This window comes from Pristiophorus japonicus, chromosome Y (assembly GCF_044704955.1).
Source record: "Pristiophorus japonicus isolate sPriJap1 chromosome Y, sPriJap1.hap1, whole genome shotgun sequence".
NCBI lineage: Eukaryota > Metazoa > Chordata > Chondrichthyes > Pristiophoridae > Pristiophorus > Pristiophorus japonicus.
Genome location: NC_092011.1, coordinates 37986935 through 38014027, shown reverse-complemented (window position 1 = coordinate 38014027; position 27093 = coordinate 37986935). Strand labels below are relative to the sequence as shown.

Genomic DNA, 27093 nt, shown 5'->3' with positions numbered 1-27093 from the left:
GTGGCTGATCACCCACCCCAGCACCTACCCCCGCCACACGCCCCCAGCCGCAAGGACCACATCCAACTCCCTCCCGAACACATCCAATGAACTGGCATCAACAACTCTCCGCGGCAGGGAACCCCACAGGCCAACAACTCCCCGAGTGAAGAAGTCTCTCCCAATCCCAGCCCCAAACAGCCCACCCCCCATCCCAAGAGCGTTTCTCCCCCCCCCCCCCCCCCCCCCCCCCCCGGCTCCGGACCCACCCAACACCGGGAACACTTCCCCCCCCCCCCCCCCGCACCCAACCCGCCCCGTCCCGTCAGAATCCTTCCCAAATGTCGAACACCCCCAGATGTCGAGCCCCCCAGCCCCGGCCACCCCGGAGCCACGTACCCCCACGCCAATCACACCACATCCACCAACCACACCACATCTGCGCACTCCCCGCACCGAGGCACAGAGCCCCCAGGCCCATCCCTCCAACACACTTCGCCCCTCCTGTCCCCCGCCCTGGGTTTCTCCTTATGGCTCTGCCCTAACATCTCCTTATGGCTGTGTCAAATTAAATTTTTGATAAGCACCTTGTGTTTTACTACGTTGTGTAAACAAATACAAGTTGCTGTTCAGGGATAGCGACAGAAGCAGTGGGCGAGAATCTAGCTGTGTGATGCAGGAAAATTTGAACCGACTGTCCGACCCTGAATTTCTGACCTCGTCTTTCGCCTCTCCGCTAGGGTATTCGTTTCCGTGGCTACAGCATACCAGAGTGCCAAAAGCTGCTACCCAAAGCACCCGGAGGAGAGGAGCCCCTTCCTGAAAGTTTGTTCTGGCTGCTTGTGACGGGAAAAATCCCCACCCAGGAGCAGGTAATGGAATTTGCCTCGCGTCTTGCTGCACTGAGTCGGGGCGCCCAGCAAATCCTGTGCTTGAACTGTACACAACACAGCTGGAGTACTGCGTGCAGTTCTGGTCACCGCATTACAGGAAAGATGTGATTGCTCACTAGAGAGGATACATAGAAACATAGAAAATAGGTGCAGGAGTGGCCATTCGGCCCTTCGGGCCTGTACCACCATTCAATGAGTTCATGGCTGATCATTCCCCTCAGTACCCCTTTCCCGCTTTCTCTCCATACCCTTTGATTCCCCCTAGTAGTAAGGACTACATCTAACTCATTTTTGAATATATTTAGTGAATTGGCCTCGACAACTTTCTGTGGTAGAGAATTCCACAGGCTCACCACCCTCTGGGTGAAGAAGTTTCTCCTCATCTTGGTCCTAAATGGCTTACCCCTTATCCTGAGACTGTGACCCCTGGTTCTGGACTTCCCCAACATTGGGAACATTCTTCCTGCATCTAACCTGTCGAAACCCGTCAGAATTTTAAACGTTTCTATGCGATCCCTTCTCATTCTTCTGAACTCCAGTGAATACAAGCCCAGTTGATCCAGTCTTTCTTGATATGTCAGTCCCGCCATCCCGGGAATTAGTCTGGTGAACCTTCGCTGCACTCCCTCAATAGCAAGAATGTCCTTCCTCAAGTTAAGAGACCAAAACTGTACACAATACTCCAGGTGTGGCCTCACCAAGGCCCTGTACAACTGCAGTAACACCTCTCTGCCCCTGTACTCAAATCCCCTCGCTGTGAAGAGATATACAGAAGAGATCAGGATGTTGCCGGGACTGGAGAATTTTAACGCCGAGTAAAGTTTGGATAGGCTGGGTTTTCTTTGGAACAGAGGAGGCCGAGGGGAGACCCGATTGAGGTGTATAAAATTGAGGGGCCTGGCTAGAGTGGATAGGACTGACCTATTTCCCTTTGCATAGGGGTCAACAACCAGGGGTCATAGATTTAAAGTAACTGGTGGTTTAGAGGGGATTTGAGGGGAAATGTCTTCACCCAGAGGGTGGTGGGGGTCTGGGGTGGAACTCACGGCCTGAAAGGGTGGTCGAGGCAGAAACCCTCACCGCATTTAAACAGTACTTGGATGTGCACTTGAAGTGCCGTAACCTACAGGGCTACGTACCTAGAGCTGGAAAGTGGGATTAGTCTGGGTAGCTCCTGGTCGGCCGACACGGATACGATGGGCCGAAATAGCCTCCTTCCGTGCTGTAAATTCCTGTGATTCTATGAAACTTTTTTAGTCAGCAAGTTGCCTATTTAGCTTTGGGTTTACGGAGCAGTTTGATTAATTTGCCTATTGACGGTGCGGCTTGGTGCCTGGCCTTCTAAACCGTTGCCGAGACTGACCCAGAGTGCGTTTGTGTTTGTTTCCGGTCCGACAGACCAACTGGGTGTCCAGAGAGTGGGCCAAGCGGGCCGCCTTGCCCTCGCACGTCGTGACCATGCTGGACAACTTCCCGAACAATCTGCACCCGATGTCCCAGCTCAGTGCTGCCGTCACCGCACTCAACAGCGAGAGCAGCTTCGCCCGCGCCTACTCCGAGGGAGTCAGCAAGACCAAGTACTGGGAGGTGAGGGGCTGGTCCTCGCACCCCACTCTCCGGCATCCTGTCCCGTCAGCGTGACGGGGCGGTCCGTCCTGCTGGGTTTCTTCCGCTGTCGCTGTTCCCGGTTCGCTCGGAGCCGCCTGAACTGACTCCCGGTGAATGCAGGGTCGCCCAGGCCAGTGTGCAGCTTTACAGAGTTTTCTCACCTTGGTTCCTGGGTCTTCCTGCCGCCCGAGGCAGCTGTGCTGCTCTTGGTCTCCTGTGTTAGTCAGTGGCTCAGTGGGTAGCACACTCTCGCCTCTCAGTCAGAAGGTTGTGTGTTCAAGTCCCACTCCAGAGACTCGAACACACAAATCTAAGCTAACATTCCAGTTCAGTGCTGAGGGAGCGTCGCACTGTCGGAGGGGCGGTGCTGAGGGAGCGCCGCACTGTCGGAGGGGCAGTACTGAGGGAGCGCCGTACTGTCGGAGGGGCAGTACTGAGGGAGTGCCGCACTGTCGGAGGGGCGGTACTGAGGGAGTGCCGCACTGTCGGAGGGGCAGTACTGAGGGAGTGCCTTACTGTCGGAGGGGCGGTACTGAGGGAGTGCCTTACTGTCGGAGGGGCAGTACTGAGGGAGCGCCGCACTGTCGGAGGGGCAGTACCGAGGGAGTGCCGCACTGTCGGAGGGGCAGTACTGAGTTAGCGCTGCACTGTCGGAGGGGCAGTACTGAGGGAGCGCCGCACTGTCGGAGGGGCGGTACTGAGGGAGTGCCGCACTGTCGGAGGGGCGGTACTGAGGGAGTGCCGCACTGTCGGGGGGGCAGTACTGAGTTAGCGCTGCACTGTCGGAGGGGCAGTACTGAGGGAGCGCCGCACTGTCGGAGGGGCGGTGCTGAGGGAGGGCCACACTGTCGGAGGGGCTGTACTGAGGGAGGGCCGCACTGTCGGAGGGGCGCTGCTTCGGATGAGATGTTAAACGGCGGTCCCATCTGCTCTCGGGTGGACATAAAAATATCCCATAGCACTTTTTCGAAGAAGAGCAGAGGAGTTATCCCCGGTGTCCTGGCCAATATTTATCCCTCAATCAACACAAGTAAAATAAACAGAGTATCTGGTTATTATCGCGTTGTTTGTGGGAGCTTGCTTGTTTGCAAATTGGCTGCCGCGTTTCCTACATTACAACAGTGATTACACTCCAAAAGTACTTCCTTGGCTGTAAAGGTGGTTGTGGAAGGTGCTATATAAATGCAAGTATTTCTTTCCTTACCGAAGGAAGGATATACTTGCTCCAGATGGAGTGCAACAAAGGTTCACTAGATTGATTCCTGGGAGGAGAGGGTTGTCCTATGAGGAGAGATTGAGTAGATTGGGCCTATAGTCCTCGAGTTTAGAAGAATGAGAGGTGATCCCATTGAAACAGACCAGATTCTGAGGGAGATTGACAGGGTAGATGCAGGGAGGGTGTTTACCCCGGGCTGGGGAGTCTAGAACCAGGGGTCACAAACTCAGGAAAAGGGGTCAGCCATTTAGGACTGAGATGAGGAGGAATTTCTTCACTCAGAGGGGGGTGAATCTTTGGAATTCTCTGCCCCAGAGGGCTGTGGAGGCTCAGTCGTTGAGTATATTCAAGGCTGAGATCGAGAGATTTTTGGGCACTAATGGAACTGAGGGATCAGACGGGAAAGTGGAGTTGAGGTCGAAGAACAGAAGTGATCTTGAATGGCGGAGCAGGCTCGAGGGGCCGAATGGCCGACTCCTGCTCCTATTATTTTCTTGTCATCTTATGGAAGTGAGGGTGCTGAGGGATCTTGTGGGGGACAAAGGCAAGGAATCCGGATTATAAAGCTGTACCAGCACACAAGGTGAGCAGCCTTGGGGAGGTGTCAGGGGATGAGAAAAGGGTGATGGTCGTGTCGTGGTTATATGTTCCTGGACTAATAAACCAGAGAACGATCGTTCAAATCCCACCATGGTAGTTTGAGCATTTGAATTCCTTTTTTTTTTTCCTTAAATCTGGAAATTAAAGGCTGCGATCACTAAAAGTGGCCATGAAGCTGTCTGTCTGTCGTTAAAACCCAACCCGGTTCACTAATGGTCTTTGGGGGAAGGAAGCCTGCGGTCCTTAGCCGGTCTGGGTCTCTGACTCCAGAACCCACACCACCGTGGTTGACTGTACACTGCTTGGTGTGTGTGTGTGTGGGGTGTGTGTGTGTGTGTGGGGTGTGTGTGTGTGTGTGGGGTGTGTGTGTGTGTGTGGGGTGTGTGTGTGTGTGTGGGGTGTGTGTGTGTGTGTGGGGTGTGTGTGTGTGTGTGGGGTGTGTGTGTGTGTGTGGGGTGTGTGTGTGTGTGGGGTGTGTGTGTGTGTGTGGGGTGTGTGTGTGTGTGTGGGGTGTGTGTGTGTGTGTGGGGTGTGTGTGTGTGTGTGGGGTGTGTGTGTGTGTGTGGGGTGTGTGTGTGTGTGTGGGGTGTGTGTGGGGTGTGTGGGGTGTGTGGGGTGTGTGTGGGGTGTGTGGGGTGTGTGTGGGGTGTGTGTGGGGTGTGTGTGTGTGTGTGGGGTGTGTGTGTGTGTGTGGGGTGTGTGTGTGTGTGTGGGGTGTGTGTGTGTGTGTGGGGTGTGTGTGTGTGTGTGGGGTGTGTGTGTGTGTGTGTGTGGGGTGTGTGTGTGTGTGGGGTGTGTGTGTGTGTGGGGTGTGTGTGTGTGTGGGGTGTGTGTGTGTGTGGGGTGTGTGTGTGTGGGGTGTGTGTGTGTGTGGGGTGTGTGTGTGTGTGTGGTGTGTGTGTGTGTGTGGGGTGTGTGTGTGTAGGGTGGGGTGTGTAGGGTGGGGTGTGTGTGTGGGTGGGGTGTGTGTGTGTGTGTGTAGGGTGGGGTGTGTGTGTGTGTGTGTAGGGTGGGGTGTGTGTGTGTGTAGGGTGGGGTGTGTGTGTGTGTGTAGGGTGGGGTGTGTGTGTGTGTGTAGGGTGGGGTGTGTGTGTGTGTGTAGGGTGGGGTGTGTGTGTGTGTGTAGGGTGGGGTGTGTGTGTGTGTGTAGGGTGGGGTGTGTGTGTAGGGTGGGGTGTGTGTGTGTGTGTAGGGTGGGGTGTGTGTGTGTGTGTAGGGTGGGGTGTGTGTGTGTGTGTGTAGGGTGGGGTGTGTGTGTGTGTAGGGTGGGGTGTGTGTGTGTGTGTGGTGTGTCTGGGGTGTGTGTGTGTGTCTGCCTCAACAAGTCACTCGGCTGCATCAAACCCACCTCCACTTTCTAAGGGCAGTAAGATAGGGGTGGACATTAAATGCTGGCCTTGCCAGTCACGCTCACGTCCCGAGAATGTATTGGGGGGGGGGGGGGGGGGGGGGGAAGAAGAAGAAAGAACCCTCTTGTGTTTTGCCTCCCAAGCTTCAGATGGTTCCAAGTCTGAACACTCGCCTCAGAGTTCCACAAGTGACTCTTGGTGTGAGTTTAGTTGGTAGTCCGTGCGCTGACGTTTGGCTGGCAGTGCCAGCCAGCACTTGACGGGAGATCCTCGCTCTCTCAGCCCCTGCTTGCTGCTGTGAGCAACTCGCATTTGTCGAGCCATATTGTGCACGCACCACCTGTTGGGGAAGGGTTTCTCTGAACAGACCGGCCAGAATGTCCGGCGTAATGCTGCACAGCTATAAATAACCACGGGCCTGCTGCGTATTCATGTATGATGCACGTGAATATTTTGGCTTGGACGAGTGTAGCTCCCACATTCAACGCTCAAATTTTCTTGGATCGGACCCGAGTGCAGACTTTAGTGTGCCGCCATTGTTTTCGGTCCCTGCCACAAACTCCGTTCCCCGGCCACTGACTCCATCCCTCTCCCCGACTCCATCCCTCTCCCCAACTCCTGCCGAAGGCTGGACCAGTCTGTTCACAACCTTGGTGTCATATTTGACCCTGAAATGAGATTGCGACCACATATCGGCAGCATAACTAAAACGGCCTATTTCCAGCTCTGTAACATCGTCCGTCTCCGCCCTTCTCAGCTCTTCCTCTGCTGAAGCCCGCATCCATTCTTTTGTTACCTCTCGACTTGACTATTTCAACACACACCTGGCTAGCCTTGGGACGTTTCATAGCAAGCTCTCACAAACAGCAATGAGATAATGACCCAGATAATCTGTTTTAGCGATGTTGATTGAGGGATAAATATTGGCCCCAGGACACCGGGGATAACTCGCCCCAGCTCTTCTTTGAAATAGTGGCCGTGGGATCTTGTACGTCCACCTGAGAGAGCAGATGGGGCTTCCGTTTAAAGACTCATCTGAAAGATGGCCCCTGCGGGGGTGCGGCGCTCCCTGGGCGCTGCCCCTCCGGTGCTGCGGCGACGACCTTTAAATTGGCATACGGTGGTGTAACTACATTCTCTCCGTCTCTCGCTCTCTCTATAGTTTGTTTATGAGGATTCGATGGACCTGATCGCCAAACTGCCCTGTGTAGCGTCAAAGATCTACCGGAACCTGTATAGGGAGGGCAGCAGTATCGGGGCCATCGACCCGGACCTCGATTGGTCCCACAATTTCACCAACATGCTGGGCTACACGGAACCCACCTTCACTGAGTTGATGAGACTCTACCTCACCATCCACAGGTCAGTGCCTCCTCCACTCCCCGCCTCGGTCTCTCCTCCAGATCTTTTGCTTTTTGTCAGCCAGATGGGTGGCTCTGGTTTCAGGGTTGGAAACTTTTCACTCATTTCACTATTTGCTTTTTCACAGAATTTTACAGCACAGAAATAGACCATTGGGCCCAAGTAGTCCGTGCTGGTGTTTATGTCCCACACCAGCCCCCTCCTATCCCTCTCCATCTCACCCCAGCACCATATCTTTCTATTCCTTTCTCCCCCACGTGTTTATCCAGCTTCCCCTTAAATGCATCGATACTATTGACCTCAACCCCTCCCTGTGGCAGCGAGTCCCACATTCTCACCCCGCTCTGGGTAAAGAGGTTTCTCCTGAATTCCCCATTGGGTTTATTAGTGACTGTCTGATATTAATGGCCTTAAGCTTTGGTCACCCCCCCACAAGAAAGAAAGACTTGGATTTATATAGCGCCTTTCACAGCCACCTGACGTCCCAAAGCGCTTTACAGACAATGAAGTACTTTTAGAACCACAGAAAATAGGTGCAGGAGTAGGCCATTCGTCCCTTCGAGCCTGCACCACCATTCAATGTGATCATGGCTGATCATTCCCTCAGTAACCCATTCCTGCTTTCTCTCCATACCCCCTGATCCCTTTAGCTGTAATGGGCCACATCTAACTCCCTTTTGAATATACCTAACGAACTGGCCTCAACAACTTTCTGTGGTAGAGAATTCCACAAGTTCACAATTCTCTGGGTGAAGAAGTTTCTCCTCATCTCAGTCTTAAATGGCTTACCCCTTATCCTTAGACTGTGACCCCTGGTTCTGGACTTCCCCAACATCAGGAACATTCTTCCTGCATCTAACCTGTCCAATCACGTCAGAATTTTATGTTTCTATGAGATCCCCTCATTTTTCATAAATTCCAGTGAATATAAGCCTAGTCGATCCAGTCTTTCTTTGTATGTCAGTCCTGCCATCCCGGGAATCAGTCTGGTGAATCTTTGCTACACTCCCTCAATAGCAAGAATGTCCTTCCTCAGATTAGGAGACCAAAACTGAACACAATACACAAGGTGTGGCCTCACCAAGGCCCTGTACAACTGCAGTAAGACCTCCCTGCCCCTGTACTCAAATCCTCGCTATGAAGGCCAACATACCATTTGCTGCCTTCACCGCCTGCTGTACTTGCATGCCAACTTTCAATGACTGATCTACCATGACACCCAGGTCTCCTTTTGGAGTGTAGTCACTGTTGTAATGTGGGAAACATATTCTCTACGTCTACTCTATCGAACCCCTTCCTAATTTTAAACACCCCTATCGGGTCACCCCTCAGTTTTGTTTTTTCGACTGAAAAGAGCCCTAGCCTGTTCAGCTGTTCCTGATGGCTCTCAGTTTTTGTATTATCCTTGTAAATCTTGTATGCACCATCTCCATGGCCTCCATATCCGTTTTATGAAGAGGGGTGGGAGGAGGCTCATGTGGGGCCTAACTAGGGCACACAGACCAGTTGGGCTGACTGGCCTGTTTCAGCGCTGTTCATTGTGTGATTGTCCACCACACCCTCCTGTAGTATGATCCCACAGCTAGTGGGCATTATCCATATGTCAGCCGAGGGCTACGAGCACAGGCAGGACATTGGATGGTGAGGGGTTTAATCTGAGGCCGCATGCGAACCTTCTAATGGGGAGCCTCGAATGGCATGGAGTATGGTTAGTGAGAGGTTATGGTATTCATTACCCCAACAAGTTTAACATAGTGACACGTCCTACCGCACTTCACAGGAGTATTGAGACACAATATTTGACACCGTGCCACATAAGGAGAAATTAGGGCAGGTGCTTGGTCAAAGACTTGGGTTTTAAAGAGTGTCTTGAAGAAGGAAGGAGGGGTTTAGGGAGAGAGTTTCAGAGCTTGGGGCCCAGGCAACAGAAGGCACGGCCACCGCTGGTGGAGTGATTATAATCAGGGATGGTCAGAAGGGCAGAATTAGAGGAGCGCAGATATATCTGGGAGGAAGGTGGGGGCTGGACAAGATTACAGAGTTAGAGAGGGGCCCATGGAGGGATTTGAAAACGAGGATGAGAATTTTTAAATCGAGGCCTTGCTTAACAACAAGCCAATGTAGGTCAGCGAGCACAGGGGGTGATGGGTGAGCGGGACTCGGTGCGAGTTAGGACACGGGGTCAGTGAGCACAGGGGGTGATGGGTGAGCGGGACTCGGTGCGAGTTAGGACAGGGGGTGATGGGTGAGCGGGACTCGGTGCGAGTTAGGACACGGGGTCAGTGAGCACAGGGGGTGATGGGTGAGCGGAACTCTGTGCGAGTTAGGACACGTGGTCAGTGAGCACGGGGTGATGGGTGAGCGGGACTCGGTGCGAGTTAGGACACGGGGCAGTGAGCACAGGGGGTGATGGGTGAGCGGAACTCTGCGAGTTAGGACACGGGGCAGTGAGCACAGGGGGTGATGGGTGAGCGGGACTGGGTGCGAGTTAGGACACGGGGCAGTGAGCACAGGGGGTGATGAGTGAGCGGGACTCGGTGCGAGTTAGGACAGGGGGTGATGGGTGAGCGGGACTCTGTGCGAGTTAGGACAGGGGGTGATGGGTCAGTGGGACACGGGGCAGCAAGCACAGGGGGGTGATGGGTGAGTGGGACTCGCTGCCCAGTGTCCTCCCTCGCACCGAGCACAGGGTGATGGGTGAGCGGGACTCGGTGCAAGTTGGGACACGGGGCAGTGAGCACAGGGGGTGATGGGTGAGCGGGACTGGGTGCGAGTTAGAACACTGGGTCAGCGAGCACAGGGGGTGATGGGTGAGCAGGACTCGGTGCGAGTTAGGACACGGGGCACGGGGTGATGGGTGAGCGGGACTCTGTGCGAGTTAGGACACGGGGCAGCGAGCACAGGGGGTGATGGGTCAGTGGGACACGGGGCAGCAAGCACAGAGGGGTGATGGGTGAGCGGGACTCGGTGCAAGTTGGGACACGGGGCAGCGAGCACGGGGTGATGGGTGAGCGGGACTCGGTGCAAGTTGGGACACGGGGCAGCAAGCACGGGGTGATGGGTGAGCGGGACTCGGTGCGAGTTAGGACACGGGGCAGTGAGCACAGGGGTGATGGGTGAGCGGGACTCGGTGCGAGTTAGGACACGGGGCAGTGAGCACAGGGGGTGATGGGTGAGCGGGACTGGGTGCGAGTTAGAACACTGGGTCAGCGAACACAGGGGGTGATGGGTGAGCGGGACTCGGTGCGAGTTAGGACACGGGGCACAGGGGGTGATGGGTGAGTGGGACTCGGTGCGAGTTAGAACACTGGGTCAGCGAGCACAGGGGGTGATGGGTGAGCGGGACTCGGTGCGAGTTAGGACACGGGGCAGTGAGCACGGGGTGATGGGTGAGCGGGACTCGGTGCGAGTTAGAACACTGGGCAGCGAGCACAGGGGGTGATGGGTGAGCGGGACTCGGTGTGAGTTAGGACACGGGGCAGTGAGCACAGGGGGTGATGGGTGAGCGGGACTGGGTGTGAGTTAGGACACGGGGTCAGTGAGCACAGGGGGTGATGGGTGAGCGGGATTCTGTGCGAGTTAGGACACGGGTCAGCGAGCACAGGGGGTGATGGGTGAGTGGGACTCGGTGCGAGTTAGGACACGGGGCAGCGAGCACAGGGGGTGATGGGTGAGCGGGACTCTGTGCGAGTTAGGGCACGGGGTGATAGGTGAGTGGGACTCGGTGCGAGTTAGGACACTGGGTCAGCGAGCACAGGGGGTGATGGGTGAGCGGGACTCTGCGAGTTAGGACAGGGGGTGATGGGTGAGCGGGACTCTGTGCGAGTTAGGGTACGGGGTGATAGGTGAGTGGGACTCGGTGCGAGTTAGGACACGGGCAGTCGAGTTTTGGATGACAAGTTTATGGAGGGTGGAATAGTGAAGTCTAGAGGTAACCAATGCATGGATGAGGGCTTCAGCAGCAAATGAGCAGAGACGGGCGATGTTACGAAGGTGGTCTTAGATATGCTGTGGCTATGTGGCCAGGAGCTCATTTCAGGGTTAAATATGACGCCACGGTTGCGAACAGTGTGGTCCAGCCTCAGAGGAGTTGGGGAGAGGGATGGAGTCGGTGGCTGCGGAACAGAGTTTGTGGCGGGGACCGAAAACAGTGGCTTTGGTCTTCCCCAATATTTAGTTGGAAAGAATCTTTGCTCATGAGAGCTGGATGTTGGACAAGCAGTCGGACAATTTAGCGACAGAAGTTGAAGGTTCAGAACGATCCTAATCTCTCACTGGGAAGTTATAGAATTGATTGCACAATTCCGGTAGTTTGTTGACAGGGAAACAAATGACCTTGAAAATGAATGGGTTGTTGGAATTTTAAATAACCCAGTCGGTTGACTAATGTCCTACCCAGTCCGGGCCTACACGTGACTCCAGTCCCAGCCTACGTGGTTGACTTTGGCACAACTGGGAATGGGCATTAAAATGCAGTATTTGCAGCATCAATCCAGCTCCCGGAAAAGCCATCAGGAGCAGGAAGTAGGGATTGCCGGAGAGTGATCGAGAACATAAACATAAGAAATAGGAGCAGGAGTAGGCCATACGGCCCTTCGAGCCTGCTCCGCCATTCAATACGATCATGGCTGATCCGATCATGGTCTCAGCTCCACTTCCCTGCCCGCTCCCCATAAGCCTTGACTCCCCTATAGTTCAAGAATCTGTCTATTTCCGCCTTGAATATATTCAATGACCCAGCCTCCACAGCTGTCTGGAGTAGAGAATTCCAAAGATTCACGACCCTCCGTTTTAAATGGGGCGACCCCTTATTCTGAAACTATGCCCCTTAGTTCTAGATTCCCTCACAAGGGTAAATATCCTCTCTGCATCTCCCCTGTCGAGCCCCCTCAGTGTCTTATGTGTTTCAAATAAGATCACCTCTCATTCTTCTAAACTCCAATGAGTAGAGGCCCAACCTACTCAACCTTTCCTCATAAGTCAACCCCCTCATAAGAACATAAGAATTATGAACAGGAGTAGGCCATCTAGCCCCTTGAGCCTGCTCCGCCATTCAATAAGATCATGGCTGATCTGGCCGTGGACTCAGCTCCACTTACCCGCCCGCTCCCCATAACCCTTAATTCCCTTATTGGTTAAAAATCTATCTATCTGTGACTTGAATACATTCAATGAGCTAGCCTCAACTGCTTCCTTGGGCAGAGAATTCCACAGATTCACAACCCTCTGGGAGAAGAAATTCCTTCTCAACTCGGTTTTAAATTGGCTCCCCTGTATTTTGAGGCTGTGCCCCCTAGTTCTAGTCTCCCCGACCAGTGGAAACAACCTCTCTGCCTCTATCTTGTCTATCCCTTTCATAATTTTAAATGTTTCTATAAGATCACCCCTCATCCTTCTGAACTCCAATGAGTAAAGACCCAGTCTACTCAATCTATCATCATAAGGTAACCCCCTCATTTCTCGAATCAGCCTAGTGAATCGTCTCTGTACCCCTTCCAAAGCTAGTATATCCTTCCTTAAGTAAGGTGACCAAAACTGCACGCAGTACTCCAGGTGTGGCCTCACCGATTTCCCTGCTTTTATACTCCATCCCCTTTGCAATAAAGGCCAAGATACCATTGGCCTTCCTGATCACTTGCTGTACCTGCATACTATCCTTTTGTGTTTCATGCACAAGTACCCCCAGGTCCCGCTGTACTGCGACACTTTGCAATCTTTCTCCATTTAAATAATAACTTGCTCTTTGATTTTTTTTTCTGCCAAAGTGCATGACCTCACACTTTCCAACATTATACTCCATCTGCTAAATTTTTGCCCACTCACTTAGCCTGTCTATGTCCTTTTGCAGATTTTTTGTGTCCTCACACATTGCTTTTCCTCCCATCTTTGTATTGTCAGCAAACTTGGCTACGTTACACTCAGTCCCTTCTTCCAAGTCGTTAATATAGATTGTAAATAGTTGGGGTCCCAGCACTGATCCCTGCTGCACCCCACTAGTTACTGGTTGCCAACCTGAGAATGAACCAGTTATCCCGACTCTCTGTTCTGTTAGTTAGCCAATCCTCCAATAAACGCCATCATTCCATTTGCCTTCCTAATTACTCGCTGTACCTGCGTGCGAATTCTTTGATTTTCATGTTTGAGTCGGGAGCAGGAAGTAGGATTGTTGGTGAGTGATCGGGACCCCTGGCTGGGATGTAAGAGAATGGATGCAGTTCGAGCCTAACCCAAGATCTGTTTAATTGCCTTCCAATAGTGACACAATGTTTTTTTTGTTTTGTTCAAACTCAGTGATCACGAGGGTGGCAACGTCAGCGCTCACACCAGCCACCTGGTGGGGAGTGCTCTGTCTGACCCCTACCTGTGTTTTGGGGCAGCCATGAACGGACTGGCCGGGCCTCTTCACGGACTCGCAAACCAGGTACGCTGCTGGCTTGGGCCGCGGGTGTTAAACCAGTGTCAACGCGATGCTGCCAAATTCAAATGCTTGGTTACATTTTTGCAACAAAAAAAAAGGACCCTCTAAGTTTTAGTGCCGAAGTTTGAGACGCAGCCTGGAACCAGGATTTGGGGGACGGAGCCTTGTTGGGTGCGGGGTCACAGTCCAGCACCCTCTCCTGCCCCCCTGCTTTCTGACTTCTGATTCCAGTCTCGTGCAACCCTGTCTGACACTGACTGTGAGGGCCCAGATGTAGCCACAGGTTGGGAGTGCGCTGACACTGGGAGATTTCTGGGTATGCAGTCTGTGTATTGGTGCGTTGACTCGCTTTGCAACGGCAAGACCATCACCAACTGCAGGGACCCAACACTCTTTTTAAAAACCCCTATCGTTAACTAGTTGATTTTGATGTATTTGAATCAGCTCTGTTTCCCCCAACCCCTTATTAAATGTTTCTAAAAAAAACATTCAGAAAGGTGGTTCGGGGAACTTTGAGATAGACCCAGGCAGCTCACACTTCAACCTCTTGCTGTGGAATCCATACACAGTCCTTTTTCAATCATAGAATGGTTACAGCACAGAAGGAGGCCATTCGGCCCGTCGAGCCTGTGCCGGCTCTCTGCAAGAGCACTTCAGCCAGTTCCACTCTCCCGCCCTTTCCCCGTAGCCCTGAAAAATTTTTTCCTTCAGGTACTTATCCAACTCCCTTTTGAAAGCCACGATTAAGTCTGCCTCCACCATCCTCTCCGGCAGCGCATTCCAGATTGTAACCACTCGCTGCGTAAGAGAATTTTTCCTCGTGTTGCCTTTGGTTCTTCTGCCAATCGACTTAAACCTTTGACCTCTGGTTCTCGACCCTTCCGCCAATGGGAACAGTTTCTCTCTGTCCGGACCCCTCACGATTTTTGTTTAGTTCGTTTTGCCTCATCAGCGGCAGGATAGAGGATTTTAAACACTCGCTCGTCGGCATCAAAGGTGTCGAGTGTTCACTGAATAACCCAAAATATAAGGCCTGGTAAATATGTTGCAAGCGCCACCTTTTCCCGTTGATTTGTATGCTGATGGCAAATGGGTGAGCGTTAATCTCCCGGTATTAACGGTTTCCCGCCTAAAGTGCTGGGGACTGCGTTACACCAGGGAGTGCCGTTGGCAAAATCTGACCCCAGAAACCTGGGCTATTGCCACAAGAACCAGAGGAGAGAGCTTTTTTTAACGCAGCGTGTTGTGATGATGAGGATTGCATAGCCTGAAGGGGCGTTGGAGGCAGACGCGATGGGAACTTTCAGAAGGGAATTGGATAATTAAAGTGCAGGGGAAAATTTTGCAGGGCGACACGGGAAAGAGAGAGACGGGCTAACCGGGTAACTCTTTCAAATAGCCGGCACGGGCACGATGGGCCGAATGGCGGCCTCCTTTGTTGTATCGTGCTATGACCAGCACCACTGTAATACTAAAGAGCTCACTGGCGCTGAACAAGTCTGTTCCTGAATTTCCAGATTTCGAGGAGTTGAGGCCCCTTCAATCTGTACCTGTGATTGGCACTTGTGTATTTAAGTGAAGTGTGTTTGTGTATACTTTGCATCAAATCCTCATTAAGTAATGTAGCTGATGCTCAGGGCAGTGCTCCGATTGCTTCTGCCCGCCTATCAGTCAGTTACAGCAGTAGTTATACGGCCAGCACCCAGTAACAGAAATTGGCCGTGTGGTTGATAGTGAGGATGAAAGCTGTAGACGACAGGTGGGCAGAACAGTGGCAAATGGAATTCAATCCAGAGAAGTGTGAGGTGATGCATTTGGGGAGGGCTAACAATAAATGGTAGGACACTGAAGTGGAGAGGAACAGAGGGACCTTGGAGTGCATGCCAACAGATCCCTGAAGGTAGCAGGGTGGGTAGATAAGGTGGTTAAGAAGCCATTTTCATTCGTTCATGGGATGTGGGGGTTATTATTGCCCATCCCTAATTGCCCCTTGAGAAGGTGGTGGTGAGCCGCTGCCTTGAACCGCTGCAGTCCGTGTGGTGAAGGTGCTCCCACAGTGCTGTTAGGGATGGAGTTCCAGGATTGTGACCCAGCGACGATGAAGGAACGGCCGATATATTTCCAAGTCGGGATGGTGTGTGACTGGGAGGGGAACGTGGAGGTGGTGGTGTTCCCATGGACCTGCTGCCCTTGTCCTTCGAGGCGGGTAGAGGTCGTGGGTTTGGGAGGTGCTGCCGAAGAAGCCTTGGCGAGTTGCTGCAGTGCATCTTGTAAATGGTACACACTGCAGCCACGGTGCTCCGGTGGTGGAGGGAGGGAGTGTTGAAGGTGGTGGGTAGCGTGCCAGTCAAGCAAGGATGCTTTCCTTTATTAGCCAAGGCACGGAATGCAAGAGCAGGGAGGTTATGCTTGAACTATATAAAACACTAGTTAGGCCACAGCTGGAGTACTGCGTGCAGTTCTGGTCACCACATTACAGGAAAGATGTGATTGCAGTCGAGAGGGTACAGAGGAGACTTACCAGGATATTGCCTGGTCTGGAGAATTTTACCTGAGGAAAGATTGGATAGACTGGTTGATTTCGTTGGAACAGAGGAGGCTGAGAGGATATTTAATTGAGGTGTATAACATTTTGAGGGGCCTGGATAGAATGCATAGAAAGGACCTATTTCCCTTAGCAGAGGGGTCAACAACCAGGGGGCATAGATTTAAAGTAATAATATAAGAAATAGGAGCAGGAGTAAGCCATACGGCCCCTCGAGTCTGCTCCGCCATTTAATACGATTATGGCTGATCCAATCATGGACTCATCCGATCATGGACTCGGGTCCACTTCCCCTCTCGCTCCCCACAACCCTTTATTCCCTTATTGGTTAGAAACTGCCTATCTCTGTCTTAAATTTATTCAATGTCCCAGCTTCCACAGCTCTCTGAGGCAGCGAATTCCACAGATTTACAACCCTCAGAAGAAATTTCTCTTCATCTCTATTTTAAATGGGCGGCCCCTTATTCTAAGACCATGCCCCCTAGTTCTAGTCTTTCCCCATCAGTGGAAACATCCTCTCTGCATCCACCTTGTCAAGCCCCCTCATAATCTTATACGTTTCGATAAGATCACCGCTCATTCTTCTGAATTCCAATGAGTAGAGGCCCAACCTACTCAACCTTTCCTCATAAGTCAACCTCCTCATCTCCGGAATCAACTGAGTGAACTTTCTCTGAACTGCCTCCAAAGCAAGTATATTTTTTCGTAAATATGGAAACCAAAACTGCACGCAGTACTCCAGGTGTGGCCTCACCAATACCCTGTATAACTGTAGCAAGACTTCTCTGCTTTTATATTCCATCCCCTTTGCGATAAAGGCCAAGATTCCATTGGCCTTCCTGATCACTTGCTGTACCTGCATACTATCCTTTTATGTTTCATGCACAAGTACCCCCAGGTCCTGCTGTACTGCGGCACTTTGTAATCTTTCTCCATTTAAATAATAACTTGCTGTTTGATTTTTTTTTTCTGCCACAGTGCATAACCTCACACTTTCCAACATTATACTCCATCTGCCAAATTTTTGCCCACTCACTTAGCCTGTCTATGTCCTTTTGCAGGTTTTGTGTGTCCTCCTCACATTGCTTTTCCTCCCATCTTTGTATCGTCAGCAAACTTGGCTACGTTACACTCAGTCCCTTCTTCCAAGTCGTTAATATAGCTTGTAAATAGTTGGGGTCCCAGCACTGATCCCTGCGGCAGCCCCTAGTTACTGATTGCCAACCTGAGAATGAACCACTTATCCCGACTTTCTGCTAGTTAGCCAATCCTCTATCCATGTTAATATATTACCCCAACCCCATGAACTTTTATCTTGTGCAGTAACCTTTTATGTGGCACCTTGTCAAATGCCTTCTGGCAGTCCAAATACACCACATCCACTGGTTCCCCTTTATCCACCCTGTTCATTACATCCTCAAAGTATCCCAGCAAATTTGTCAAACATGACTTCCCCTTCATAAATCCATGCTGACTCTGTCTGACCAAATTTTGCTTTTCCAAATGTCCTACTGCTTCTTTAATAATGGACTCCAACATTTTCCCAACCACAGATGTTGGGCTAACTGGTTTATAGTTTCCTGTTTTTTTTTGTCTGCCTTTTTTAAATAGGGGCGTTACATTTGCAGTTTTCTGATCTGCTGGGACCTCCCCAGAATCCAGGAAATTTTGGTAAATTGCAACCAATGCATCCACAATCCCTGCCGCTACTTCTCAAGACCCTAGGATGCAGTTATTAGAAGATTTGGAGGGGAGTTGAGAACTTTTTTAACCCAGAGGGTGGTGGGGGTCTGGGGCGGAACTCACGGCCTGAAAGGGTGGTAGAGGCAGAAACCCTCACCACATTTGAATGTGCACTTGACGTGCTGTAACCTACAGGGCTACGGACCGAGAGCTGGAAAGTGGGATTAGGCTGGGTAGCTCTTGGTCGGCCGGCACGGACACAATGGGCCGAAATAGCCTCCTTCCGTGCTGTAAATTTCTAGAAAGCGACAGATGTGTGCGCACACACACACACACACACGAGCCAATATTTGTTTCTGGGGTTGATAGATTGATTCTTGGGCGCAAATACAATTCAGTAAATGTAATCAGAGTTCCTCCGATAGCCAACAACAGCTGGTACTGTTTGTGGAGTGGTTTATTTTTAGGTGGTTGACGCTAAGGCTAGCGAGCACGCGTACTGGTTCACACTGACTATTAACAGTTGAATTGAAACACGAGCTTTGTTCCTCTCTCCACAGACGCTGCCTGACCTGCTGGGTGTTTCCAGCATTTTCTATTCAGATTGCCAGCATGTTTTATCTGTTGGTTATTACAAACCCCAAATTACTGTAATGCACTTGGCCCCATCGCTGAGCTCCACCATAGAATGATGCAGCTAAGGAGGATCCCATCGTTGCCCGTGCTGTGCCGGCTCTGTGACAGAGCGACCCAATCAGTCCCACCCCCCCCCACCCTGCCCTTTCCCCCACAGCCCTGTGAATTTTTCCCCTTCCAATATTTACCCAATTCCCGGTTTGAAAGTCACGATTGAATCTGCTCCCACCGCCCTTTCAGGCAGCGCGTTCCCCGATCACAACAACTCGCTGCGTACATTTGTTTTCTGGTTCTTTTCCCAGCCACCTTAAATCCGTGTCCTCTGGTTACCGACCCTCTCGCCAGCGGGAGCAGTTTCTCCCGATCGACGCGATCAAAACCCCGCGTGATTTGGTACACCTTGCTCCAAGGAGAACAGCAGCCCCCAGCTTCTCCACGTAACTGAAGTCTTTCACCCCCGTTACCATTCTGCTAAATCATCTCGGCTCCCTCTCTCCGAGGCCTTGATACCTGATGCGCGATGCTGCCTCTGGTTCGGAGGGATTGCTTTATTTGTTGCCTGCAGCTTGTCTGTTTGTCAGCAGTGGTACGTGCTGCTACTGTGCGTTCTGAAACCCCCAAATAGTCTTCTGTTGGGCCGGACCTGTATGTTCACACAGCTCCTCTGGTGTTTGCCCACATCAAGCACGGCGTTACAGACCTGCCGCACACATTCTGGCAAGGGAATGCACATTAAATGGTAGGTCACAGAGGTGTAGAGGAACAAAGGAACCTTGGAGTGCAGGTTCACAGAGCCCTGAAGGTAGCAGGACAGGTAGATGAGGTGGTTAAGAAGGTATATATGGGATACTTGCCTTTATTAGCTGAGCCATGGAATACAAGAGCAGGGAGGTTATGCTTGAACTGTATAAAACACTGGTTAGGCCACAGCTGGAGTACTGCGTGCAGTTCTGGTCACCACACTACAGGAAAGATGTGATTGCACTCGGGGATACAGAGGAGATTTACCAGGATAGAAAATAGGTGCAGGAGTAGGCCATTCGGCCCTTCGAGCCTGCACCGCCATTCAATAAGATCACAGCTGATCATTCCCTCAGAGCTTTTTCCTGCTTTCTCTCCATACCCCTTGATCCCTTTAACCCCCTCTTAAATATATCCAGTGAACTGGCATCAACAACTCTCTGCGGCAGGGAATTCCACAGGTTAACAACTCTCAGTGAAGAAGTTTCTCCTCATCTCAGTCCTAAGTGGCCTACATCTTATCCTGGTTCTGGACTTCCCTAACATCGGGAACGTTCTACCCGCATCTAACCTGTCCCGTCCCGTCAGAATCTTATGTTTCGATGAGATCCCCTCTCATCCTTCTAAACTCCAATGTATAAAGGCCCAGTTGATCCAGTCTCTCCTCATATATATGTCAGTCCTGCCATCCCTGGAATCAGTCTGGTGAACCTTCGCTGCACTCCCTCAATAGTAAGAACGTCCTTCCTCAGATTAGGAGACCAAAACTGAATGCAATATTCCAGGTGAGGCCTCATCAAGGCCCTGTACAACTGCAGTAAGACCTCCCTGCTCCTATACTCAAATCCCCTAGCTACGAAGGCCAACATGCCATTTGCCGCCTTCACCGCCTGTTGTACCTGTATGCCAATTTTCAATGACTGATGAACCATGACACCCAGGTCTTGTTGCACCTCCCCTTTTCCTAATCTGCCGCATTTCAGATAATCTGCCTTCGTGTTTTTGCCCCCAAAGTGGATAACCTCACATTTATCCACATTATACTGCATCTGCCATGCATTTGCCCACTCACCTAACCTGTTCAAGTCACCCTGCAGCCTCCTAGCGTCCCCCTCACAGCTCACACCGCCACCCAGTTTAGTGTCATCTGCAAACTTGGAGATATTACATTCAATTCCTTCATCCAAATCATTGGTGTATATTGTAAAGAGCTGGGTCCCAGCATTGAGCCCTGCGGCACTCCACTAGTCACTGCCTGCCATTCTGAAAAGGACCCATTTATCCTGACTCTCTGCTTCCTGTCTGTCAACCAGTTCTCTATCCACGTCAGTATATTACCCCCAATACCATGTGCTTTGATTTTGCACACCAATCTCTTGTGTGGGACCTTGTCAAAAGCCTTTTTAAAGTCCAAATACACCACATCCACTGGTTCTCCCTTGTCCACTCTACTAGTTACATCCTCAAAAAATTCCAGAAGATTTGTCAAGCACGATTTCCCTTTCATAAATCCATGCTGACTTGGACCGATCCTGTCACTGCTTTCCAAATGCGCTGCTATTTCATTCTTAATAATTGATTCCAACATTTTCCCCACTACTGATGTCAGGCTAACTGGTCTATAATTACCCGCTTTCTCTCCCTCCCTTTTTTAAAAAGTGGTGTTACATTAGCTACCCTCCAGTCCATAGGAACTGATCCAGAGTTGATAGACTGTTGGAAAATGCCTCCACTATTTCGAGGGCCACTTCCTTAAGTAATCTGGGATGTAGACTATCAGGCCCCGGGGATTTATCGGCCTTCAATCCCATCAATTTCCCTAATACAATATTCCGCCTAATAAGGATATCCTTCAGTTCCTCCTTCTCACCAGACCCTCTGTCCCCTAGTACTTCCGGAAGGTTGGTTCTGTCTTCACGAAGGAAGACACAAATAAAATATTTGTTCAATTGGTCTGCCATTCCTTTGTTCCCCATTATAAATTCACCTGAATCCGACTGCAAGGGACCTACACTTGTCTTCACTAATCTTTTTCTCTTCACATATCTATAGAAGCTTTTGCAGTCAGTTTTTATGTTTCCGGCAAGCTTCCTCTCGTACTCTATTTTCCCCCTCCTAATTAAACCCTTTGTCCTCCTCTGCTGAATTCTAAATTTCTCCCAGTCCTCGGGTTTGTTGCTTTTTCTGGCCAATTTATATGCCTCTTCCTTGGATTTAACACTATCCTTAATTTCCCTTGTTAGCCACGGTTGAGCCACCTTCCCTGTTTTATTTTTACTCCAGACAGGGATGTACAATTACTGAAGTTCATCCATGTGATCTTTAAATGTTTGCCATTGCCTATCCACCATCAACCCTTTAAGTATCATTTGCCAGTCTATTCTAGCCAATTTACACCTCAAATCATCGAAGTTACCTTTCCTTAAGTTCAGGACCCGAGTTTCTGAATTAACTGTCACTCTCCATCTTAATAAAGAATTCTATCATATTATGGTCACTATTCCCCAAGGGGCCTCACACAACAAGATTGCTAATTAGTCCTCTCTCATTACACATCACCCAGTCTAGGATGGCCAGCTCCCGAGTTGGTTCCTCGACATATTGGTCGAGAAAACCATCCCGAATACACTCCAGGAAATCCTCCTCCACCGTATTGCTGCCAGTTTGGTTAGCCCAATCAATATGTAGGTTAAAGTCACCCATGATAACTGCTGTACCTTTATTGCATGCATTCCTAATTTCTTGTTTGATGCTGTCCCCAACCTCACTACTACTGTTTGGTGGTCCGTACACAACTCCCACCAGCGTTTTCTGCCCCTTGATATTCCGCAGCTCTACCCATACCGATTCCACACCATCCAAGCTAATGTCCCTCCTTACTGTTGCATTAATTTCCTCTTTAACCAGCAACGCCACCTGCCTCCTTTTCCTCTCTGTCTATCCTTCCTAAATGTTGAATACTCCTGGATGTTGAGTTCCCAGCCTTGGTCACCCTGGAGCCATGTCTCCGTGATGCCAATTACATCATATCCGTTAACTGCTATCTGTGCAGTTAATTCGTCCACCTTATTCCGAATACTCCTCGCCTTGAGGCGCAGAGCCTTCAGGCTTGTCTTTCTAACACACTTTGCCCCGCTGTAATGTGGCCCTTTTTGATTTTTGTCTTGGGTTTCTCTGTTCTCCACTTTTACTTTTACTTCTTTCTATCTTTTGCTTCTGCCCTCATTCTACTTCCTTCTGTCTCCCTGCATTGGTTCCCATCCTCCTGCCATATTAGTTTAACTCCTCCCCAACAGCACTAGCAAACACTCCCCCTAGGACATTGGTTCCAGTCCTGCCCAGGTGCAGATTGTCCGGTTTGTACTGGTCCCACCTGCCCCCAGAACCGGTTCCAATGCCCCAGGAATTTGAATCCTTCCCTTCTGCACCACTCCTCAAGCCACGTATTCATCTGAGCTATCCTGCGATTCCTACTCTGACTAGCATGTGGCACTGGTAGCAATCCTGAGATTGCTGCTTTTGAGGTCCTACTTTTTAATTTAGCTCCTAGCTCCCTAAATTCATCTTGTAGGACCTCATCCCGTTTTTTACCTATATTGTTGGTACCTATATGCACCACGCAACTGGCTGTTCACCCTCCCTTTTCAGAATGCTCTGCACCCACTCCGAGACATTCTTGAATCTTGCACCAGGCAGGCAACATACCATCCTGGAGTCTCGGTTGCGGCCGCAGAAGCGTCTATCTATTCCCCTTGCAATTGAATCCCCTATCACTATAGCTCTCCCACTCTCTTTCCTGCCCTCCTGTGCAGCAGAGCCAGCCACGGTGCCATGAACTTGGCTGCTGCTGCCCTGCCCTGATGAGTCATCCCCCTCAACAGTACCCAAAGCGGTGTATCTGTTTTGCAGGGGGATGACCACAGGGGAACCCTGCACTACCTTCCTTGCACTGCTCTTCCTGCTAGTCACCCATTACTATCTGGCTGTGGACCCTTTTCCTGTGGTGTGACCAACTCACTAAACGTGCTATTCACGTCATTCTCAGCATCGTGGATGCTCCAGAGTGAATCCACCCGCAGCTCCAGTGCCGCAATGCGGTCTGTCAGGAGCTGGAGGTGGATACACTTCCTGCACACGTAGTCGTCAGGGACACCGGAGGCGTTCCTGAGTTCCCACATAGTACAGGAGGAGCATATCACGTGTCCCAGCTGCCCTGCCATGCCTTAACCCCTAGATAAACTTAATTTGGCAACAACAATGCTAAATGCTAGAAAAGAAAAAGAAAAACTACTTACCAATCGCTTAGCCCCTTGGCTATGATGTCACCTTTTGATTTCATTCTACTTCTTTGCCTTCTCTCCCTGCTGCAGCTGCACCGACTGGCCTTTATAGGTCTCTCGACACTCCCCCGACTGCCCGAACTCCTCCGACTGCCACCTCACTGACACACTGGGCCTTTATAGGTCTCTCGACACTCCCCGGACTGCCCGAACTCCTCCGACTGCTGCCTCACCGACACGTTGGGCCTTTATAGGCCTCGAGACATTCCCCGGACTGCCCGAACTCCTCCGACTGCCGCCTCACTAACACACTGGGCCTTTATAGGTCTCTCGACACTCCCCGGACTGCCCGAACTCCTCCGACTGCTGCCTCACCGACACGTTGGGCCTTTATAGGCCTCGAGACATTCCCCGGACTGCCCGAACTCCTCTGACTGCTGCCTCACCGACACACTGGGCCTTTATAGGCCTCGAGACATTCCCCGGACTGCCCGAACTCCTCCGACTGCCGCCTCACTAACACACTGGGCCTTTATAGGCCTCGAGACATTCCCCGGACTGCCCAAACTCCTCCAACTGCCGCCTCACCGACACGTTGGGCCTTTATAGGCCTCGAGACATTCCCCGGACTGCCCGAACTCCTCCGACTGCCGCCTCACTAACACACTGGGCCTTTATAGGCCTCGAGACATTCCCCGGACTGCCCAAACTCCTCCAACTGCCGCCTCACCGACACGTTGGGCCTTTATAGGCCTCGAGACATTCCCCGGACTGCCCAAACTCCTCCGACTGCCGCCTCACCGACACGTTGGGCCTTTATAGGCCTCGAGACATTCCCCGGACTGCCCGAACTCCTCCGACTGCCGCCTCACTAACACACTGGGCCTTTATAGGCCTCGAGACATTCCCCGGACTGCCCGAACTCCTCCGACTGCTGCCTCACTAACACACTGGGCCTTGAAAGGCCTCAAGACACTCCCCGGACTGCCCAAACTCCTCCAGCTGCCGCCTCACTGACGCACTGGGCCTTTATAGGCCTCTAGACACTCCCCGGACTGCCCGAACGCCTCCGACTGCCGCCTCACTAACACACTGGGCCTTTATAGGCCTCGAGACATTCCCCGGACTGCCCAAACTCCTCCAACTGCCGCCTCACTGACGCACTGGGCCTTTATAGGCCTCGAGACACTCCCCGGACTGCCCAAACTCCTCCAACTGCTGCCTCACTGACGCACTGGGCCTTTATAGGCCTCTCGACACTCTCCGAACTGCCCAAACTCCTCCAACTGCCGCCTCACTGACGCACTGGGCCTTTATAGGCCTCTCGACACACTCCGAACTGCCCAAACTCCTCCAACTGCTGCCTCACTGACGCACTGGGCCTTTATAGGCCTCTCGACACTCTCCGAACTGCCCGAACTCCGACTGCCGCCTCGGGACTTTATAGGCCTCTCGACACTCCCCGGACTGCCCAAACTCCTCCGACTGACGCACTGGGCCTTTATAGGCCTCGCGACACTCCCCGGACTGCCCGAACTCCTCTGACTGCCGCCTCACTAACACACTGGGCCTTTATAGGCCTCGAGACATTCCCCGGACTGCCCAAACTCCTCTGACTGCTGCCTCACTGACATGCTGGGTATTTATTGGCCTCTAGACACTCCCTGGACTGCCCGAACTCCTCCGACTGCCGCCTCACTGACGTGCTGGGTATTTATTGGCCTCTAGACACTTCCCTGGACTGCCCGAACTCCTCTGACTGCCGCCTCACTAACGCACTGGGCGTTTATAGGCCTCTCGACCCTCGGCGGACTGCCTGAACTCCTCCGACTGCCGCCTCTCCGACGCGCTGCGCCTTTATAGGCCTCTCGCGCTGCCTGGACTCCTCCGAATGCCGCCTCTCCGAGGCGCTGGGCCTTTATAGGCCTCTCGCGCTGCCCGAACTCCTCCGACTGCCGCCTCTCCGATGTGCTGGGTATTTATAGGCCTCTCAACACTCCCTGGACTGCCTGGGGAGTGTCTAGAGGCCTATAAAGGCCCAGCGCGTTGCCAGGACTGGAGAATTTTAGCTATGTGGAAAGATTGGATCGGCTGGGGTTGTTTTCTTTGAAACAGGGAAGGCTGAGGGGAGACCTGATTGAGGTGCCTGGATAGTGAATAGGAAGGATCTATTTCACTTAGCAGAAGGGTCAATAACCAGGGGGCATAGATTTAATGTAATTAATGTAATGCATAGATTTAATGTAATTGTTAGAAGGATTTGAGGAGAAATGTCTTCACCCAGAGGGTGGTGGGGGTCTGGGGTGGAACTCACGGCCTGAAAGGGGGGTAGAGGCAGAAGCCCTCACCACATTTGGATGTGCACGTGAAGTGCTGTAACCTGCAGGGCTACGGACCCAGAGCTGGAAAGTGGGATTAGGCTGGGTAGCTTTGTCGGCCGGCGTGGACACGATGGGCCGAATGGCATCCTTCCCTGCTGTAAATTTCTGTGATTCTGGTTATTTTTTGAAGGTATTTTGCGTAACTGATGAGGACCTCCGGATATGTCCTTCACTGGGTGGACTGCAGCGAGCGGCTACTGTGTAACGCTGCAGCAAGCCCATCCCGGCTGCTCTCGCCTCTGTTCCAATCTTCCTGTGCTCTTGTTGCCCCCAAGTTTCCTTCCCCACCCCCCCCCCGACCAGGAACGTAAATCGAACGACCGGTTTAAGGAAGAGCTTAGACACTGTCATGTGTGTGCTCTGCCCTTGTACAGGAGGTTTGAAGTGGGCCATGTGTGTGTTGTGTACAGGAGATTTGAGGGGTTAACACACTGGGCCATGTGTGTGCTGTGTGTACAGGAGGTTTGAGGGGTTAACACACTGGGTCATGTGTGCTCTGTACAGGAGGTTTGAGGGGTTTACACACTGGGTCATGTGTGCTCTGTACAGGAGGTTTGAGGGGTTTACACACGGTCATGTGTGCTCTGTACAGGAGGTTTGAGAGGTTTACACACTGGATCATGTGTGCTCTGTACAGGAGGTTTGAGGGGTTTACACACTGGGTCATGTGTGCTCCGTGTACAGGAGGTTTGAGGGGTTTACACACTGGGTCATGTGTGCTCCGTGTACAGGAGGTTTGAGGGGTTTAACACTGGGTCATGTGTGCTCCGTGTACAGGAGGTTTGAGGGGTTTACACACTGGGTCATGTGTGCTCCGTGTACAGGAGGTTTGAGGGGTTTACACACTGGGTCATGTGTGCTCCGTGTACAGGAGGTTTGAGGGGTTTACACACTGGGTCATGTGTGCTCCGTGTACAGGAGGTTTGAGGGGTTTACACACTGGGTCATGTGTGCTCCGTGTACAGAAGGTTTGAGGGGTTTACACACGGTCATGTGTGTGCTGTGTACAGGAGGTTTGAGGGGTTTACACATGGTCATGTGTGTGCTGTGTGTACAGGAGGTTTGAGGGGTTTACACACTGGGTCATGTGTGCTCTGTACAGGAGGTTTGAGGTGGGGTTTACACACTGATGGTGTTGCGTGTGCTTTGCCCTTGTACAGGAGGTACTGTCCTGGCTGGTGAACCTTCAGTCTGAGCTGGGAGGCGAGGTGTCAGATGAGAAACTGCGAGACTTCATTTGGAACACGCTGAATTCAGGCAGGGTGAGTAGAGCGTATTCCCACTTTGAGAACCTGTTTACAAACCATGGCTCTTTGAGCCTCGCAACCAATCACATGGTGACGTGCGCATGTCCTGCAGGGGTTGGTATGTGTTTAACCCTTGGGTTGTGTAGGGATTTCGG

At 51.8% G+C, this 27093-nt stretch overlaps 1 protein-coding gene across 1 annotated transcript in view; it reads left to right on the top strand.

Annotated features, from left to right (window-relative positions):
• Positions 1–27093, top strand: part of cs (citrate synthase) — an 82255-nt gene that overhangs the window by 31681 nt on the left and 23481 nt on the right. Inside the window, exons 5-9 of the mRNA XM_070869816.1 lie at positions 720–851; positions 2271–2459; positions 6808–7007; positions 13299–13428; positions 26852–26953. Of these exons, the coding sequence (XP_070725917.1) occupies positions 720–851; positions 2271–2459; positions 6808–7007; positions 13299–13428; positions 26852–26953 (753 nt within the window). The remainder of the gene's footprint in view (positions 1–719; positions 852–2270; positions 2460–6807; positions 7008–13298; positions 13429–26851; positions 26954–27093) is intronic.